The 17,494-nt window shown below is 43.8% G+C and overlaps 2 protein-coding genes across 2 annotated transcripts in view; one reads left to right on the top strand and one right to left on the bottom strand.

Annotated features, from left to right (window-relative positions):
- Positions 1 to 1,358: 1,358 nt before the first annotated feature.
- Positions 1,359 to 10,748, bottom strand: ROMO1 (reactive oxygen species modulator 1). Its single transcript, XM_073606570.1, has 3 exons — positions 10,598 to 10,748; positions 6,678 to 6,811; positions 1,359 to 1,745 (listed from the first exon to the last, which is right to left on the bottom strand). Exons 2-3 carry the CDS (start codon positions 6,809 to 6,811, stop codon positions 1,637 to 1,639), a joined length of 243 nt encoding a protein of 80 aa, XP_073462671.1. The 5' UTR covers positions 10,598 to 10,748; the 3' UTR covers positions 1,359 to 1,636.
- The window catches only part of NFS1 (NFS1 cysteine desulfurase), a 36,653-nt gene continuing 29,686 nt past the window's right edge, over positions 10,528 to 17,494 (top strand). The window contains exons 1-2 of the mRNA XM_073606569.1: positions 10,528 to 10,846; positions 13,017 to 13,096. Of these exons, the coding sequence (XP_073462670.1) occupies positions 10,543 to 10,846; positions 13,017 to 13,096 (384 nt within the window). The 5' untranslated portion in view covers positions 10,528 to 10,542. The remainder of the gene's footprint in view (positions 10,847 to 13,016; positions 13,097 to 17,494) is intronic.

Raw genomic sequence — 17,494 nt, 5'->3', positions numbered from 1 at the left:
GGCCAGCTAATAGAAAATAATAGTTAGTTGCAACCCTAGATCTGTGCTATGATTTTTGAATTACAGTGGAACCTTGGTTTACGAGTAACGCGGTTAACGAGCAGGATTCAAGCCAATGGGGTGTGCAGCACCACATTTGCCCAGAGATGCGGGGGCGCCGGTTACACTCGGAACGGTTCGGAAATACTCCGAATCACTCACAAATACTCAGTTCGAGGGTTTCCAAGTTCAGCTGAGCTGTCCGAGTATTTCCAAGGCTCCATGGCCCCCCCCCCCCCCCCCCCCCCCAACCTCTGGCCACATGCAGTATTGCATGCAATAGAAGTCAATGTGGAACAAATTATCTTCGTTTCCATTGACTTCTATGGGGAAACTTGCTTTGATATGCGAGTGCTTTGGATCACAAGCATTCTCCTGGAATGAATTATGCTCGTAAATCCAAGGTTCCACTGTAATGAATGACTTTTCTTTCTTCCCTTCCCCTATTGTAAGAGGAAGGGGGAGAACTCACATGCAAACACTACACTGTGTACAGCTGTGATTGGTCTCTCTATGAAAAATCACTGCAATCCCAAAAGGTACATAGCTGCTATGATCGGCTTTGTACACAGTTCCTGGAATTCATAGTGTTTTAGACATTGCGAGGGTCATGTAAATAGCAGCAGTATGGCCGCTCCATGGCTATGTTGCTGCTGTGTAATGCAAAAAAAAAAAAAAAAATTTATCAACCACAGCAACTCAAACTGGCAGAGCACAAAAGAACTAAATAAAAAGTTCTGTTAAAATTAAAAATAAATAAAATCCAGGAGCGCCTAGCCATTTGACCTGTCAAAATTTGACTTTGTATCAGCCTTCTGCATTCTCTATACCAGCAGGGCTGGAGGGTGAGAGGAATAGCAGTACGAGAAGCCAATCAATTGATGCGCCAACAAGGAGCATGCTGATAGGAGAAGACAGCAGCGACAAAGACTAGCTCATCTGTGCTGTCTAATTACAGGTTGGGGCAGGTCTAGGATCATCGGATCATCTGGGCTCACAGGAAGTGGGTTGAAGGATACTGGCCATCAATGACAAGGCATCTAGCGGGAGAAGAAAAAAAAAAAAAAGTACTGTGGGTAAAATCTCTGTATTGAAGGTGAGCATTGCAGTAAAAGCTGGGTTTTGTTATTCCAGCTATTCATTTTTACTCTTGTTACTTTTTGGTGGAGGTTTCAATTATCTCCCTCCTTTCCTCAAGGCTGTAGTTCACTCCAAACCTACCTTAGATAGCAGGCAAACCAGTCACATGAAATAGGGGACTCTATCATTGGGCAGAAACTCAATTTAAAACAAATAAATAAAAACACGCTAGCAACATCTAATTGGAAAAAAATGTTTTATTGTTCTTTGTTAAAAGTATAGAAGGCAAAGTCATAGTAGTGTACATTTGAAAGGAAAGCTCTCAAATGAGACACATGTACGGTATAATTCTATAAAGGGAATTCATAATGTAATTGAATCCAAATGAACATAGCAATAAAAGGGCTATGTGGACAGCTTTACAGAATGACATCTACCTAAACATTGATGAAGACACTGTGGACGAGCTCTGTGAAATCTTTTATAGGTCAATAATGCAGCAATTAATAAACACAATTTAACACCGAATCCCCATTCCAATGGCCATAAATGTCCCAAAGGTGCCACCGCTTTGCATCATGGTCTTTCCAATGCCGCCAATAAGTTCTCGCCCTCTCATTCCATATCTGGAAAAGAAAGAAAGGTGACATCTATTAAACGCAATGTGCCTGATACACACAACTTTGCTACTCTTACTGAGACAGTGCCTTGAAAAAGTATTCATACCTCATGAAAACATTCCACGTTTTGTCACAACCAAAAACGGATGTACAGTCAGGTCCATAAATATTGGGACATCAACACAATTCTAATCTTTTTGGCTCTATACACCACCACAATGGATTTGAAATGAAACAAACAAGATGTGCTTTAACTGCAGACTTTCAGCTTTAATTTGCGGGTATTTACATCCAAATCAGGTGAACGGTGTAGGAATTACAACAGTTTGTATATGTGCCTCCCACTTTTTAAGGGACCAAAAGTAATGGGACAATTCGCTGCTCAGCTGTTCCATGGCCAGGTGTGTGTTATTCCCTCATTATCCCATTTACTAGGAGCAGATAAAAGGTCCAGAGATCATTTCAAGTGTGCCATTTGCATTTGGAATCTGTTGCTGTCAACTCTCAATATGAGATCCAAAGAGCTGTCACTATCAGTGAAGCAAGCCATCATTAGGCTGAAAAAACAAAACAAACCCATCAGAGATAGCAAAAAAAAATTAGGTGGCCAAATCAACTGTTTGGAACATCCTTAAAAAGAAAGAACGCACTGGTGAGCTCAGCAACACCAAAAGACCCGGAAGACCACGGAAAACAACTGTGGTGGATGACCGAAGAATTCTTTCCCTGGTGAAGAAAACACCCTTCACAACAGTTGGCCAGATCAAGAACCTCTCCAGGAGGTAGGTGTATGTGTGTGAAAGTCAACAATCAAGAGAAGACTTCACCAGAGTGAATACAGAGGGTTCACCACAAGATGTAAACCATTGGTGAGCCTCAAAAACAGGAAGGCCAGATTAGAGTTTGCCAAACAACATCTAAAAAAGCCTTCACAGTTCTGGAACAACATCCTATGGACAGATGAGACCAAGATCAACTTGTACCAGAGTGATGGGAAGAGAAGAGTATGGAGAAGGAAAGGAACTGCTCATGATCCAAAGCATACCACCTCATCAGTGAAGCATGGTGGTAGTGTCATGGCGTGGGCATGTATGGCTGCCAATGGAACTGGTTCTCTTGTATTTAATATAAAAGTGGATTGCGCTAACTACTGTGTATGATACCACTGCTGAAATATGCAAAAATAGCATATCTATCCTATGTAGCGTGCTTTTCTGTATCAAAATTGTGTCAAAAATATACTGTCCACTTAGTGTTTACTAGTGACAAAATAATATTCCAAAAAAACTATTTAAAGTGCTAGTGCTAAAAAAATGACAAATATTAAAAAATGTGCAATGTGCCAATGTTAGTGACCATGAAATATCACATATCAACATTCATATATAACAGTGATGGCGAACCTTTTTGAGCCCGAGTGCCCAAACCGCGACGCAAAACCAACTAATTTCTTTCAAAGTGCCAACATAGAATTAAACCTGCCAGCATCTCTGTGCAGAGGATGGGACTGATAATCCCTCAGGGACCAAAAAGAATGCAGAATGCACTGTGCAACATACTGACCTACCTGACCATTACACTCACCTAACCTGACATTACACTCACCTACCTGACACATGCTTCCTGCACTACTAACATCCCCCCACACAGTACAATGTAGATCGGAGGATCCATCCTCCTCCTTACCTTTCCATGGCCTCATCGTCCAGCACTCCCCGGGCAGTATTGTAGGAATCCCCACCATCCAGCTGCTCCTCCATATCCCGCCAACAGGATGTCAGTTAGCAGCCATTACATATCTCCCTCATGGGCGATCTGCTCCGAGCACCGCCCCTCCCCCTCTGCTTTCCACAGGCTGCACTAGGACAGACTGAACCAAAGTCGTCCTGGAGCAGGGGGAGTTTGAATTTGGTGCCTGTAGAAAGTAATCCACGAATGCCTTACCAGAGGTGTAGGGGTCCGGGGAGCAATAAACTACAGAACAGTCGGGACGGTGGAGGAAACATTTTTACACCCCTCCTAAACAGTGCGCAGGGAAGAAGATGACTGGCTGCCCACCCCCCTGCCAACGTCACTGGCACTGATGCAAGGAAGAGAGCCAGCTCCTCCCTGCCTGCAATGCCAGTGCAAGTGACTGCCTGGCAGGGGGAATCCCCTGCCGCGCCGACAGAGAGGGCTTGACGTGCCAGCTGTGGCACGCGTGCCATAGGTTCGCCATCACTGATATATAATACTTGCTGCAAAAAATGTGCTCAGCATGTGCAGAAACACTACAGCCCACTAGATGTCCTCAGTGGGTAATTACTTCTGTGCAATGACGTAGGTGCTACCAAAAGCTATTTAAAAAATTACTACTAAACAATGTGCCAATATTACTAACAAAATAACACATATCAACATGCATATGTACTGCATAGTGCAAAAAAAAAAAAAAAAAAAAAAAAAAAAAACAACACAGTACACTGGATGTCTTCAGTGAGTGATCACTTCTGTGCTATGACGTTCCTTTTCAGTATATTGTGCTCCTAATTCACCACTTATCGTGACTTCACCACCACCTCATGCAATGGCCACTCACCAGATGTAATAAGTATAAACGCCTTTGGTTCATTAAGGATAATCAATCCGTTTGTGATGGGTCCAATAGCAGCCTTACCAAGCAATGTATTAGTATCTCTTGCTCTGTTCAGTGATCATAAAGACATATGGATAGCCATCATGGTATAGTATGCCATTTCATTTTATTAAAAAAGGAACGTCATTGCACAGAAGTGATCACTCACTGAAGACATCCAGTGTACTGTGGTGTTTCTGCAAATGTCAAGGCCATATATTTAAAAAAAAAAAAAAAAAAAAAAAAGATGGATGATGATTTTTACATGTAGGGGCAAAGTGCCAGAATTGGCCCAGATGGGAAGTGGTTAAAGTGATTGTAAACGTTGGACTTTAAAAAAAAAAAAAAAAAACAACAATTTTAATTTTTCAACATACATGTCATGGTTACCTGCTCTGTACAAGATTTTTGCACAGAGCAGCCCCGATTCTCCTTTTCTGGCCTCCCCATTCGCGCTTCTGGCTCCTCCTGCCTTCAGAGTGCCCTATCGTAAGCCACAAAGTATAGTATAGAGTGCCCTTATAGCAAGGTGAAAGAACTTCTGCCTTTAGAATCTCTCACTTCCTTCTCCTGCCTGGGACTACATGTCCCATGAGGCATTGCTCCTCACATTCACAAGCTCTCAGGCATTTACTGAAATGTATGGACGGTGTACTGAGCTGTATGTGTGCTGCACTGAGTATACTGACATGTATGAATGGTGTCCTGAGTTGCACTGTATTTTATGATATGTAAAACAAATAATGCATTCTGTATGCAGGCCAACTAATCGAATATTAACCATTTGCCTACCAGTCGCCGCAGTTTTACTGTGGCAGAATGGCACGGCTGGGCGAAACGACGTTATGTAATGTCGCTGCGCCCTGTGGCCACTAGGGGCGCACGTGCCCGCTGCTCGCCCAGAGCTGATGCGGGTGCCCGGCTCACCGCCGGGGTCCCGCGATGGCTTGGGGCACACCGAGAACCGGGATCTGTGTGTGTAAACACACAGTTTCCGGTTTTCTGAGGGGAGAAGAGACTGGATCGTCTGTTCATACAGAGTATGAACGGCGATCTGTCATCTCCCCTACACAGTCCCCTCCCCCTTAAACACACACTAGGGAACACAATTAACCCCTTGAACCCACCTAGTGTTAACCCCTTCCCTGCCAGAGACATTTTTACAGTAATCAATGCATTTTTATAGCACCCATCGCAGTATAAATGCCAATGGTCCCAAAAATGTGTCAAAAGCCCCCCCCCCCCTCCCCAAAAAAAAAAAAAAAAAATTATACTAAAAATGCCATAAAATTATCCCCTATTTTGTAGACGCGATAACTTTTGCGCAAACCAATCAATATACGCTTTTTGTGATTTTTTTTTAAACAAAAATATGAAGAATAGATATCGGCCTAAACTGAGGAAAAAAAAAATGTTTTAAATATATTTTTGGGGGATATTTATTATAGCAAAAGTAAAAAATATTGAATTTTTTCCAAACTTCGCTTTTTTTTTTATGTATAGCGCAAAAAATAAAAACTGCATAGGTGATCAAATCCCACCAAAAGAAAGCTCTATTGGTGGGGGAAAAAAAAAAAAAAAAAAAAAAAAAAAAAAAAAAAAAAAAAGGGACGTCAATTTTGTTTGGGTACAACGTCGCACGACCGTGCAATTGTGAGTTAAAGCGTCGCAGTGCCGAATCGCAAAAAGTGCTCTGGTCAGGAAGGGGGTAAAATCTTCCGGGGCTGAAGCGGTTAAAATAGTTGACAACTATTTTCATAATAGATTATGTTGATTAGTTATTTCAGCCCTAAATCAGAAGGCTTAAAAATAAAAAAAAAAAAAAGCATCAGAAATGCATAACAAAAACGCACATTCAGAAACATATCCGGAAAGGATCTGGAGGTGTGAATCAGCCCTAAGACAGGAAGTGTGTTACTGTCCGATCACCAGGAAAAAAAAAAAAAAAAAAAAAAAAAAAAAAAGGTAAAAGAGAATGTAGCTACCACATGCAAGGATTATAAGCTGCAGTATATTATCTTTTTGGTTTTAATACCGCTTTCATTTTTTCGATGGTTCCAATCTTGCCCCCTTTTTCCTGAAGGTCATACAGGTTCCGTCCCTCCACCCTCTTCTGTTGGTTCATTTCTCAGACCTTTGTGTTGCTGGTCTCTGGATAAGCTCTACCTATCAATACTGTTTCTGTTTGAGAAGTCCCCAGAACTGGACACCATATTCTAAATAAAGCCGCTGTGCAATCCAGAGTCATCAAAGGTAATATTTGCTTTTTGTGGACTCTCATCTTAAACAAAAAAAAACAGTTGAATTCATTTTTGTTTGCTCACCTTAAACAGGAGAAAGTGCCAAAGAGTGCTCCGGCTGCCATGCCCACAGTGCATCCCATCATGAAGCCCATCTTTATTTTGTCAAAGCATCTGGGTTGTGACTGCCCATAAGGTCCACCTACAGAAACCGGCATCTGCAAGAGAGCGAGCCTATTAATATTTATCAACATGTGCAAAGTATGACAGATCAGCATTGCCTGAAACCACGACACTGATTTACTGAAGGAGCTGAGAATCTTCACTAATTTATTAATGAAAGTGAACTTCTACACACATTTTTGAGAGAAGATTGCCAACTCCTTTAGTAAATCAGCTTTAGAGTGGTTGTAAACCCAATTCATGAAATCTGACCTGGACACATCTATCTGCAGTGTTTACTTATCTCTCTTCAAAGCTCTTATGCCCTGTACACAGGACCGGTTTTGCCGTCGGAATAAACTCTGAAGGTTTTTTACGACGGAGTTCCGCTCAAGCAGTCTTGCATACATACAGTCACACCAAATTCCGACCGTCCAGAACGCGGTCACGTACAACACATACGACGGGACTAGAAAACGGAAGTTCAATAACCAGTAGCCAATAGCTTCCGTCTCGTACTTGCTTCAGAGCATGCCTCGTTTTTGGTGCCTCGGAACAGCATACAGACGATCGGTTTTTCCGATAGTAATTTGTCCCGTTGGAAAAATATAGAACATGTTCTCTATCTAAGTCCGTCTGAATTTTCGACGTAAAAAGTCCAATGGGGCATACACACGGTCGGAATATACGCTGAAAAGCTCCCAGCGGACTTTTTCTGTCGGAAATTCCACTCGTGTGTACGCGGCATAAGTCCCGTGTCTCCAGGAAGTGAACAGGCAGCAGCTTCAGCTGCCCACAGTTAAAATGGTTGCAGCCAGACCCAGTGGAGGGAGATTCCTGCAGTATATTTGGCAAGTACAGAATCACAGTATATATAAAATAATATACAAAGTGGTTGGAGCGAGGCTTCAGAATGGCAAAAAATGTTTTTATTACAAATTATGTGAGCAGACTGCAGTTCCTCTGTAAGTGGTTAAACTGCCCTCATCTACAGACAGAAGTTCATTCCTTTGATCTGAAAAAAAGAAAATGTTACAATGTTTCTCTTTAGCTCCGTTTAAGCCATGTTGTGATAAACTTGGCAGGCTGCCTGTTTTTTGGACAGCAGTAGGCTTGAGCAGAGAACGCTCTGCACTGAAATTGAACCGGAAATGCTGCATTAAGATCGCGAGGGGGTAGAATCGCAATCTCGATTCTTTAACAATTAATCGTGCAGATCTAATATACACACACATGCATACTTACACGCAAAAATTAAAGGAACACTTATTAATCAGAGTATAGCATCAAGTCGATTAAACTCCTGGGCTATTGATCTGGTCAGTTAAGTAGCAAAGGGGGTTGTTAATCAGTTTCATCTGCTTTGGTGTTAATGAAAGTAACAGGTGCACTAGATGGGCAACAATGAGATGACCTCCAAAACAGGAATGGTTTTACAGGTGGAGGCCACTGACATTTTTTCCCTACTCATCTTTTCTCACTAGTTTTGCATTTGGCTAGGATCAATGCCTCTACTGGTAGTATGAGGCCATACCCGGACCCTAGAGAGCAGTGATGATGAACCTTACCACCCCAGATGTTTTGGAACCACATTTCCCATGATGCTTATGCACCCTGCAGTGTAGTTGATAGGGGTGCAACGGATCAAAAAAACTCACGGATCGGATCGATCCTCGGATCAGAGTCACGGATCGGATCATTTTCAGGTCAGCAAAAAAAAAAAAAAAAACCACACACACACACAAATCTTGTTACACCCACCGGAGTTTTAGATTTAAAAGCTATTTTTAACACAAAACCGAGCTTATATGCATAAATACAGTATTTGTAGATCGGACAGACTGTTTAGATGTTAGATTTTAAAAGCAACAGCAAACCTGCTGACCTTGCATGGTTGCTAATGTGACAGAACACCTCTGATTTTCACATTTAAACGATCACTCTATCATTACTGTACTGTGCAGGAGTGTGGGGTGTAGCAAGATGGCGGCGACAAAACGTCACTTCCTGACGAGACAGCGGCCGCTTCCGGGTGTACCAAGATGGCCGCCGCTCCAGGGCTAGGCCGAAGCCGCGGCCTTTCCTATGGCCGAGGCCGCAGAGTGCTCCGCGGATCTGCCGATCCGTGGAGGTTAATCCGTACGGATCACGGATCGGCGACGATCCGTTGCACCCCTAGTAGTTGAGCATCATGGGATATATAGTTCCAAAACATCTGGGGTGCCAAGGTTCGCCATCACTGCTATACAGGTTGCACAGGCAGTCCAACTCCTCCAGGATGGCACATTAATATGTGCCATTGCCAGAAGGTTTGCTGTGTCTCCCAGCACAGTCTCAAGAGCATGGAGGAGATTCCAGGAGACAGGCAGTTACTCTAGGAGGATTCTCTCTTCTAGTCGATCTGTGAGTGCCATGATGCTGCACATGTGATCAGTTATGACACCGGCCATTTGATAATTTGGAGGACACAAGCAAATGTGACAGCATTCCGGCAATGTAACTGTTTTTTTGAAAATCTAACGGTTGCACCAATACTAGTATTGGTATCGGTGCCGATACCGAGTATTTTCACAAGTATTGGTACTCGTGCAAATGTACCGATACCTGAAACCGATACTTTCAGGCTTGGCTCTTTGAGCTGTCAGTGGGTCTCCCCTGTGTTAAATAAGTCCGGTAATTGGAGCTGTAAAAAAAAAAAAAAAAAAGCAGCCGGCAATGTTTATCACCAACATTGCTCAGCCCTGAAACACTAAAATAAAAAGAAACATTGCTTCTTTTTGTATCGGTTTCTTCATCTGCAGATCAAAAGGGATGAACAAATGTTTCCTCCTTAATTTACTCTAATCAGCCTTCATTAACTCCCTATTCTCCTCCATTTAATTATTATTTTCCCCTTATGTTCAAGTCTATTTAATAAACGATAAACAATTAAAACTTTCTTTTTGTCTGCTTTGTTAGTGAATATTTTTACATACATATACACACACATATTGAAAAAGTGCTAAAAAAAAAAAAAAAGTATCAGTACTTGTGCTCATTGTAACAAAACAAAAATATGGTATCGGTGCATCCCTAGCTAAATCGATGGGTTTAGCTCCACTTTATGATTTACTGCTGTTCAGGGGCTCTGGGCTTCAGCAAACTGGCAGCCTCCAGCAAGAAAAAACAGCAGCAATGGTGGAGGAAATATACAGCACACACTCATTTTGGTAGCATAATTATTAATGTGGAATGCATGTCCCTTGCTAAAGAAAATTATTTTTTTTTTTATCAAGTTGGTATGGGTAAAGTTCTGCATTAATCTATAACTTAGGAGAGGGATTAGATATTTAAGTTGTCCCCAGAACAGGAATACAAATCTTCCAATGGGGGACACTAGTTTTGGCAACAATCAGGGATCCCCCTGGAGGGATTTCCTCTCACTTCCTGTTTTGGCTATTAGACCGGAAGTAAAGGAGAAATCTCAATGGGCCACAAAAAAAAAGAAAAAAAAAAAAAGGGTTTTTTTTAAAGGAGTTCCAATAGCAGCAAACAATTCGGAGACCAGGAACAAGCATGCCGATCAGGAGCTCGGACTTCACTTGCGGCATGCTTGTTCCCAATCAAAACGGAAGCAGCCAGAAGGCGAGCATTTCCAGAGGCAGCCTCATAGTACAGAGCTCCTCTATGGGGGAAGGTTTAGACCAGGGCTGACCGCAGACTGAACAATCTCCCTTAGATCTGTCACTGATAGATTCGTCCTCATATTGTAGTTTCGTTAAAGTATATTGTACATCCACATTGAAGCATGGCAAGCCTGAGCCCCAGCCAGTACTTTGTGTCCTCCCTATCCAGCGTCTCACCTTTACAGCCCCGTGTACGCCCGCTTCGCTCTCTCCGATCACCTCTCCGATTTGGGCCGCAGCACACTGGTGACGTGAAGACGCCCCGCCCACCCCGGAAGTCTCCTCAGAGTCTCCGCCCACCTGTTACACAACGAGCCAGGCAACCCGTGGACGAGATGCTGTGCAGGGCGGCGATCCGGAGCTTGCTGGCGGCTGGGGGGTGCGGGAGAGTCCCGGCCGCCAGGGCCAGCCGTGCAGAGAGGACAGGTACTCAGAGCAGACCAGGCCTCAGCCTGGAGGGTGCAATGATGTGTATAGTGCGGGGGGAGGGGAGACAGGAGATTGACAGCTGGGACTGACAGAAGGGGGAGCTCCATGTAGTGTCTGTGTCCCCCCCAATTCATCTGTTTCTGCCTCCCTCTATTCCTTCTTATTTGTCCAACCTCCCACCATTACTCTGTCTGCCCCACCATTCCTCCAGGAGTCAGTGGGAGAAGAGCCCTCCGTACACTGGGGAGGGTCTGCGGGAGAAGAGCCCTCCGTACACTGGGGAGGGTTTGCGGGAGAAGAGCCCTCCGTACACTGGGGAGGGTCTGCAGGAGAAGAGCCCTCCGTACACTGGGGAGGGTCTGCGGGAGAAGAGCCCTCCGTACACTGGGGAGGGTCTGCAGGAGAAGAGCCCTCCGTACACTGGGGAGGGTCTGCGGGAGAAGAGCCCTCCGTACACTGGGGAGGGTCTGCGGGAGAAGAGCCCTCCGTACACTGGGGAGGGTCTGCGGGAGAAGAGCCCTCCGTACACTGGGGAGGGTCTGCGGGAGAAGAGCCCTCCGTACACTGGGGAGGGTCTGCGGGAGAAGAGCCCTCCGTACACTGGGGAGGGTCTGCGGGAGAAGAGCCCTCCGTACACTGGGGAGGGTCTGTGGGAGAAGAGCCCTCCGTACACTGGGGAGGGTCTGCGGGAGAAGAGCCCTCTGTACACTGGGGGGGGGGGGTCTGCGGGAGAAGAGCCCTCCGTACACTGGGGGGGGTCTGCGGGAGAAGAGCCCTCCGTACACTGGGGGGGGTCTGCGGGAGAAGAGCCCTCCGTACACTGGGGAGGGTCTGCGGGAGAAGAGCCCTCCGTACACTGGGGAGGGTCTGCGGGAGAAGAGCCCTCCGTACACTGGGGAGGGTCTGCGGGAGAAGAGCCCTCCGTACACTGGGGAGGGTCTGCGGGAGAAGAGCCCTCCGTACACTGGGGAGGGTCTGCGGGAGAAGAGCCCTCCGTACACTGGGGAGGGTCTGCGGGAGAAGAGCCCTCTGTACACTGGGGAGGGTCTGTGGGTGAAGAGCCCTCCGTACACAGGGGGGGGGGGGTTTGTGGGAGAAGGGCCCTCCATACACTGTGGGGGGGGGTTTGTGGGAAAAGGGCCCTCCTTACACTGTGGGGGGGGGTTTGTGGGAGAAGGGCCCTCCATACACTGGGGGGGGGGTTTGTGGGAAAAGGGCCCTCCTTACACTGTGGGGGGGGGTTTGTGGGAGAAGGGCCCTCCATACACTGGGGGGGGGGGTTTGTGGGAAAAGGGCCCTCCTTACACTGTGGGGGGGGGGTTTGTGGGAGAAGGACCCTCCGTACACAGGGGGGGGGGTTTGTGGGAGAAGGACCCTCCATACACTGGGGGGGGGGGGGTTTGTGGGAAAAGGGCCCTCCTTACACTGTGGGGGGGGGGTTTGCGGGAGAAGGACCCTCCTTCTACTAGGGGATAATGGACAGTATGCATGAGACTGTTGGGAAAGGGGGGGCTTTAGTGAAGGGATAAAGGGTACTAAAAGTACACTTATCTTTTTGACAGTTGTCCCTGTTGGACATTTCCCCCCTGAAATCCCCTTTCACATGGGGATCTCCCCGCTGAGCAGGCGGATGACAGGTCTGTGTCCGCTCAGACACAGCCCGCTTTTCTATATGGGCCGGTCAGATGGAAACAGAAATGTCATCCTATCCGCCGGACACATGGGGAACATCCCCGTCCGTCTGTTCTTAGCAGACCGGTCAGATGGCGGCCGATGTCAGCGGACACATGTCCGCTGACATCCGCCGTTCCATAGAGAAGAATGGAGGTTCCGATAGGGTCCGCCTGAAAAAACTGACAACGCGGACCGGTTTGGAACATCTGTATTAAAGGGGCCTTACTCTTCGTCCAGTGACATCCATTACATTTTAGCTTTTAGTGAAGCTCAGCAGGACAGCCAGGCAATCAGCATTTTTCGAGGGAGGTCGGCAGTATATGGCCGCCTATGCGTGTCTCTTTCTTCTCTGAGAACTCCTTTCCTCTTAACATATTTTATGTAAACAAGTTGATGAATCCAAAGCAGACGGAACTGGGCGTCACCATGAACGTTGCATAAGCCGATGCAATTTGCTGAGTATAATTAATTGAGGCATTTTGTTTTTCACCAGACTGGCGTGATAGAAAGTCTACAGAGGAGGAGTCGGAGCACAGACCGCTCTACATGGATGTTCAAGCAACAACTCCAATGGTGTGTTGTGTTTATACCTCTTTCTGCGAAGTACACCCAAGACATGTAATAATAACCCCCAGATTGTGGATGTCCGGAATTAAAGAGGCCCTGTTATTTGTCCTACAAGTGGCAAAATGACAGGGTCTCTTTAAAAGCCCACCTTGTGACTCCGTTATACTTGGCGTCAGAGCATTCCCCCTCCATCACAGCTGCCACAAAACACAGGTGTTGGCTGGTGTGAGATTTCAAGTTTAATTTGATGAAAAAGATTCACAATGTTTTCCTACCAGGGTGATGATGCAAACCTATGAAATCATGTAAAATGACAGCTTGAACACTTCTGTTTTTGAAAGGTGTGATGCAAACGTTGAAGTAGTGGTTGTAATTGATCATACTGGTATGTATGTGATCAGCATTATAAAACTTAAAGCAGGGTGGATAAAAATTGATGATTTAAAAAAAAAAAAAAAAAAAGTTATTTTTTTTTTTTATTATTTAAATCTGAATTTTTTTGATTTAAATCGATTTTTTTTTAAGTTATCAAATTTAATTTAATAAAATGCTTTTGGAATAAAAATATATCTAAAGATAGTTTTCTATTCAAGATACATTAATAACTTAGTTTATTCAGCATGAAATGGAGCTTAGTTATGTAGCATGAGGCTGTATATTCTGCAATATTTATATTCTTGGTAAACTCATTCAATGAATCCAAACTCTGCAAGCTGAGATAACATGCACTGCAGTGATGCATTCACACAATTTCACAGTAACCATGAGATAAACCAAAGTTCAGGAATATTCCTTTATCTCATTGTTTTGCAAATCTATGTACACTACAAACTGTATGATTGAATCGGTTCTGATATCGCTGTTTTACTAACTTGACAGCTTATTATTCTAAATAGGAAACCTTCATTTTGTTTGCAAATATTAAAGATTCTAACTAGCAACAAGAATAAGTCCTTACATTTAAAGAGCACCTGTCATTTCAGATCCTTTATGGCAGCGCCTGTTAGCGGGCATCCACTCACCTGCTGCCGTCACGTCCCTCACCTTGTTGTGTCACTGCCGCATCACCAGTCGTCCCATTAAAGTGAATGGGACTGTCGGTGAGTCAACAGCGGGTCAGAGGAGGAGCTGCTGTGGGACCGAGATGACAGTTGCTCTTTAAAAACTATGATTTATATCAAGACTTTTTACTAGTGATTTAAATCCAGTCCATACTGCCTTAAAGGGTTAGTTCACGTTATCGTGGGCCGATTCTGCCTAGGATCCGGATTGCTCAGGTGTGAATTAAGCCTTAGGGTTTACATATAGTGTAGACGTGCATCTCAGAAAAACTATTCCAGCTAATACAGTCTGTGAACTGTAATCCAAACAAAATTAAACCTCCAAATGTCATCAGTGTAATAGACCAATATAAGGTATCTAAGATTTTGGTTAAAGCAGAAGTAAACTCACAACATACTTGCAGATTATGGCATGCGCTCACCTCCTTCTATGCTGTCCAGTGACGAGGACAGGGGTTACATTGTGTTACATTGTTAGTGTTACACTATGTTCAGGACCTGGCCAATTTCTGCCATCTTACAGATGCAGAGAGTGTACATTGTACTGCTCATGTGTTAGTGTGCACCAAAAAAAAAAGGGTGGGGCAAAGAGACTGCATCCCTCTACTGCCAGAAATATCTATCTCATAACAGTTTTTTTTTTTTTTTTTTTTTTTTTTATGAAGTTTCATTCCACTGTATCAGCAGGTCTACTTTGGGAATTAATCAAAATTTTAGGATAGGGGTAACCTTTAGGCGTCACTCACACCATACATGCATGAGAAAATAAGGAAAAAAAGATTTCACTAGCAGAGATGACTAATAATTCCTCAATTTTACAGTATTCAGTATTGGGGAAAAAAAATTAAAAATCCTGATCAATTCCATAGAGTAGTACAAGGTTACTATGGTAACACGGTATTGATCTGGTCAGAGTGTGTTAAAAAAAAATCTTAAAAAGTAAAAAAAAATGTTTATTTTTTTTACATACTGTCACCAGTCAGTATCCCTAATCACTTCCACATATGATAACTCTGTACTGCATTGGTGACAGTATGTAAAAAAAAAAAAAAATTCTTAATTTTCCCCCAAAAAATTACAACCTCCCAAAAAACTCGCCACCAGTGTTTATTTTTTCAAATTTTGGCAGCAAATTTCGATTTAGTTTCCGACAGAATATGTGCGATCGGAGCTTGTTGTCGGAAATTCCGACCGTGTGTGGGCTCCATCGGACTTTTTCCATCAGAGTTTCCGACACACGAAGTTTGAGAGCAGGCTATAAAATTTTCCGACAACAAAATCGGTTCGCGTAAATTCCGACTGTGTGTGGACAATTCCGACGCACAACGTGCCACGCATGCTCAGACTGAATTAAGAGACGAAAGCTATTGGCTACTGCCCCGTTTATAGTCACGACGTACGTGTTTTACGTCACCGCATTCAGGTCGCTTGGATTTTCCGAAAACTTTGTGCGATCTTGTGTATCCAAGACAAGTTTGAGCCAACATCCGTCGGAAAAAATCCTAGGATTTTGTTGTCGCAATGTCCGATCAGTGTCCGATCGTGTGTACAGGGCATAAGTCTTAGGACTAAAATGGCATTTTAGTTTTAGTCCAATTTTAGTCTTCTGCAAGTGTTTTACTCCCATTTTAGTCATCGTATTTTAGTCGACTAAAATATCCAGTACATTTTAGTCAAATAAAATCATTTTAGTCAATTAAAATCAAATGTGCACAGTACACAGCCCCCTACCCTCTGCACAGTACACAGCCCCCTACCCAGCACAATACACAGCCCCACCACCAGTCTCCTGGGACAGCACTACCAGCGTACTCTAAAGTTAAGAATAAATCACTGCCAGCCCTTTCTCATACACTGCTCCTACTGTGTCACTCTCATTGTAAATCAAAGTCTCTAAATATACCTCAATAGCTTTGTTCTTGCATGGACCCGGTCACATGATTGTTCTCCTCTGACGGATGGATGGTCATGTGACTGCTCTCCTGCAATCTAAAGCAACACTTGGAGGAGGAAAGTGGCCAACGAGAACAAAGCTATTGAGGTATTTAGAAGCTTCAGCTTACAATGACAGTGACACAGCAGGAGGAGCGGAGTAGGAGAAGGGGCTGGCAGTGATTTTTTTTCCCCAACTTTAGACTTTGTTGGTAGTGCTGTCCAAGGGCCAGGAGAGGCGGGGCGGCTGGCTTGATCACCACCCCACCCAATGTGTGGCACCCAGGGCGGACCGCCTGATCCACGCCCCCCATGCACGCACTGTGTTATACGCCGATAAATACAGTAGTTCATGAGGGTAAATGTCCCATCTTGCCATTAACATCCCGTTTTCGTTCCTTAACGAAAACTGATTTGATTTTCGTCATAGTTTTCGTCAGTTGATGAAAATGTGCTGTACTTTTAGTTTTGTTTTTCATCACTGTAAAAAAGCCACTGCCAAAAATTATGACAAACGGGGCATCGATACATCAGGATTGATTTGCAGATAAATATATACTGTATATATATCATAGTTTGTGGACTCTATAACTTTCCTACAGACTAAATAATAAACACTTATCACAGAAATGAAGGGTTTCTTGTTTTTTTTTCCAACATTTTCCGTCTCTCTTCATTTATTTAGCAAAGACTAAAAAAAAACAAAAAACTGTAGTGATTAAATACCACCAAAAGAAAGCTCTAGTTATAAATATTTCATTTGGGTACAGTTTTGCATGACCGCGCAATTGTCATTCAAATGTAACAGCGCTAAACGCTGAAAAACACCCTGGCCAGGTAGGGGGAGAAAGTGCCCAGTGTTGAACTGGTTCATTTTTTTTTTCCCCTGTTAATTTGTAAAGAAAAAATATCTAAGGTCAGTTATATCAAGCTTAATTTTTTAGCAAGTTTTAGTGCAAGCTTTTACATGCTTTTGTTCTGGAGATACTAAGACAGGCCTTGCCACTAACTTCAAGGTGGAGAAAGTGGGAGCTATAAGGAGGGTCTGCCTGCTATGGCGACAAATTTGGCTCCTTTATGAAAGAACTGCTGAAATACAGCAATCAGCCAATCGCATAGATGGGGAATGATATTTCTGGAGTTGTACCCTGCACAGTATGGAATGTCCCGTGTGTTGCCATGATTGCAAGTGAACATTTAATATTATGATTTACATTTTAGATATTACATTGCAAAATGGCTTGTGTAGTGATTTATAAATGTTTTATATCAGTGTTTTAATTAAAGTGTAAGTCTAACTTTATATTTTTTTTTAGTTTATCAGAGTGATGAAGAGGTTTTTTTTTTTTTTTTGCTGTCTTTGTCCCCATCAGTGAGATTTTCCAGCACTTTCTGTAACCAGAGGCAGCAC

The sequence above is a fragment of the Aquarana catesbeiana genome, linkage group LG12 (genome assembly GCF_042186555.1).
Source record: "Aquarana catesbeiana isolate 2022-GZ linkage group LG12, ASM4218655v1, whole genome shotgun sequence".
Taxonomy (NCBI): Eukaryota; Metazoa; Chordata; class Amphibia; order Anura; family Ranidae; genus Aquarana; species Aquarana catesbeiana.
Note: the sequence above shows the minus strand (reverse complement) of the source record. Positions and strands in the feature narration are given on the sequence as shown.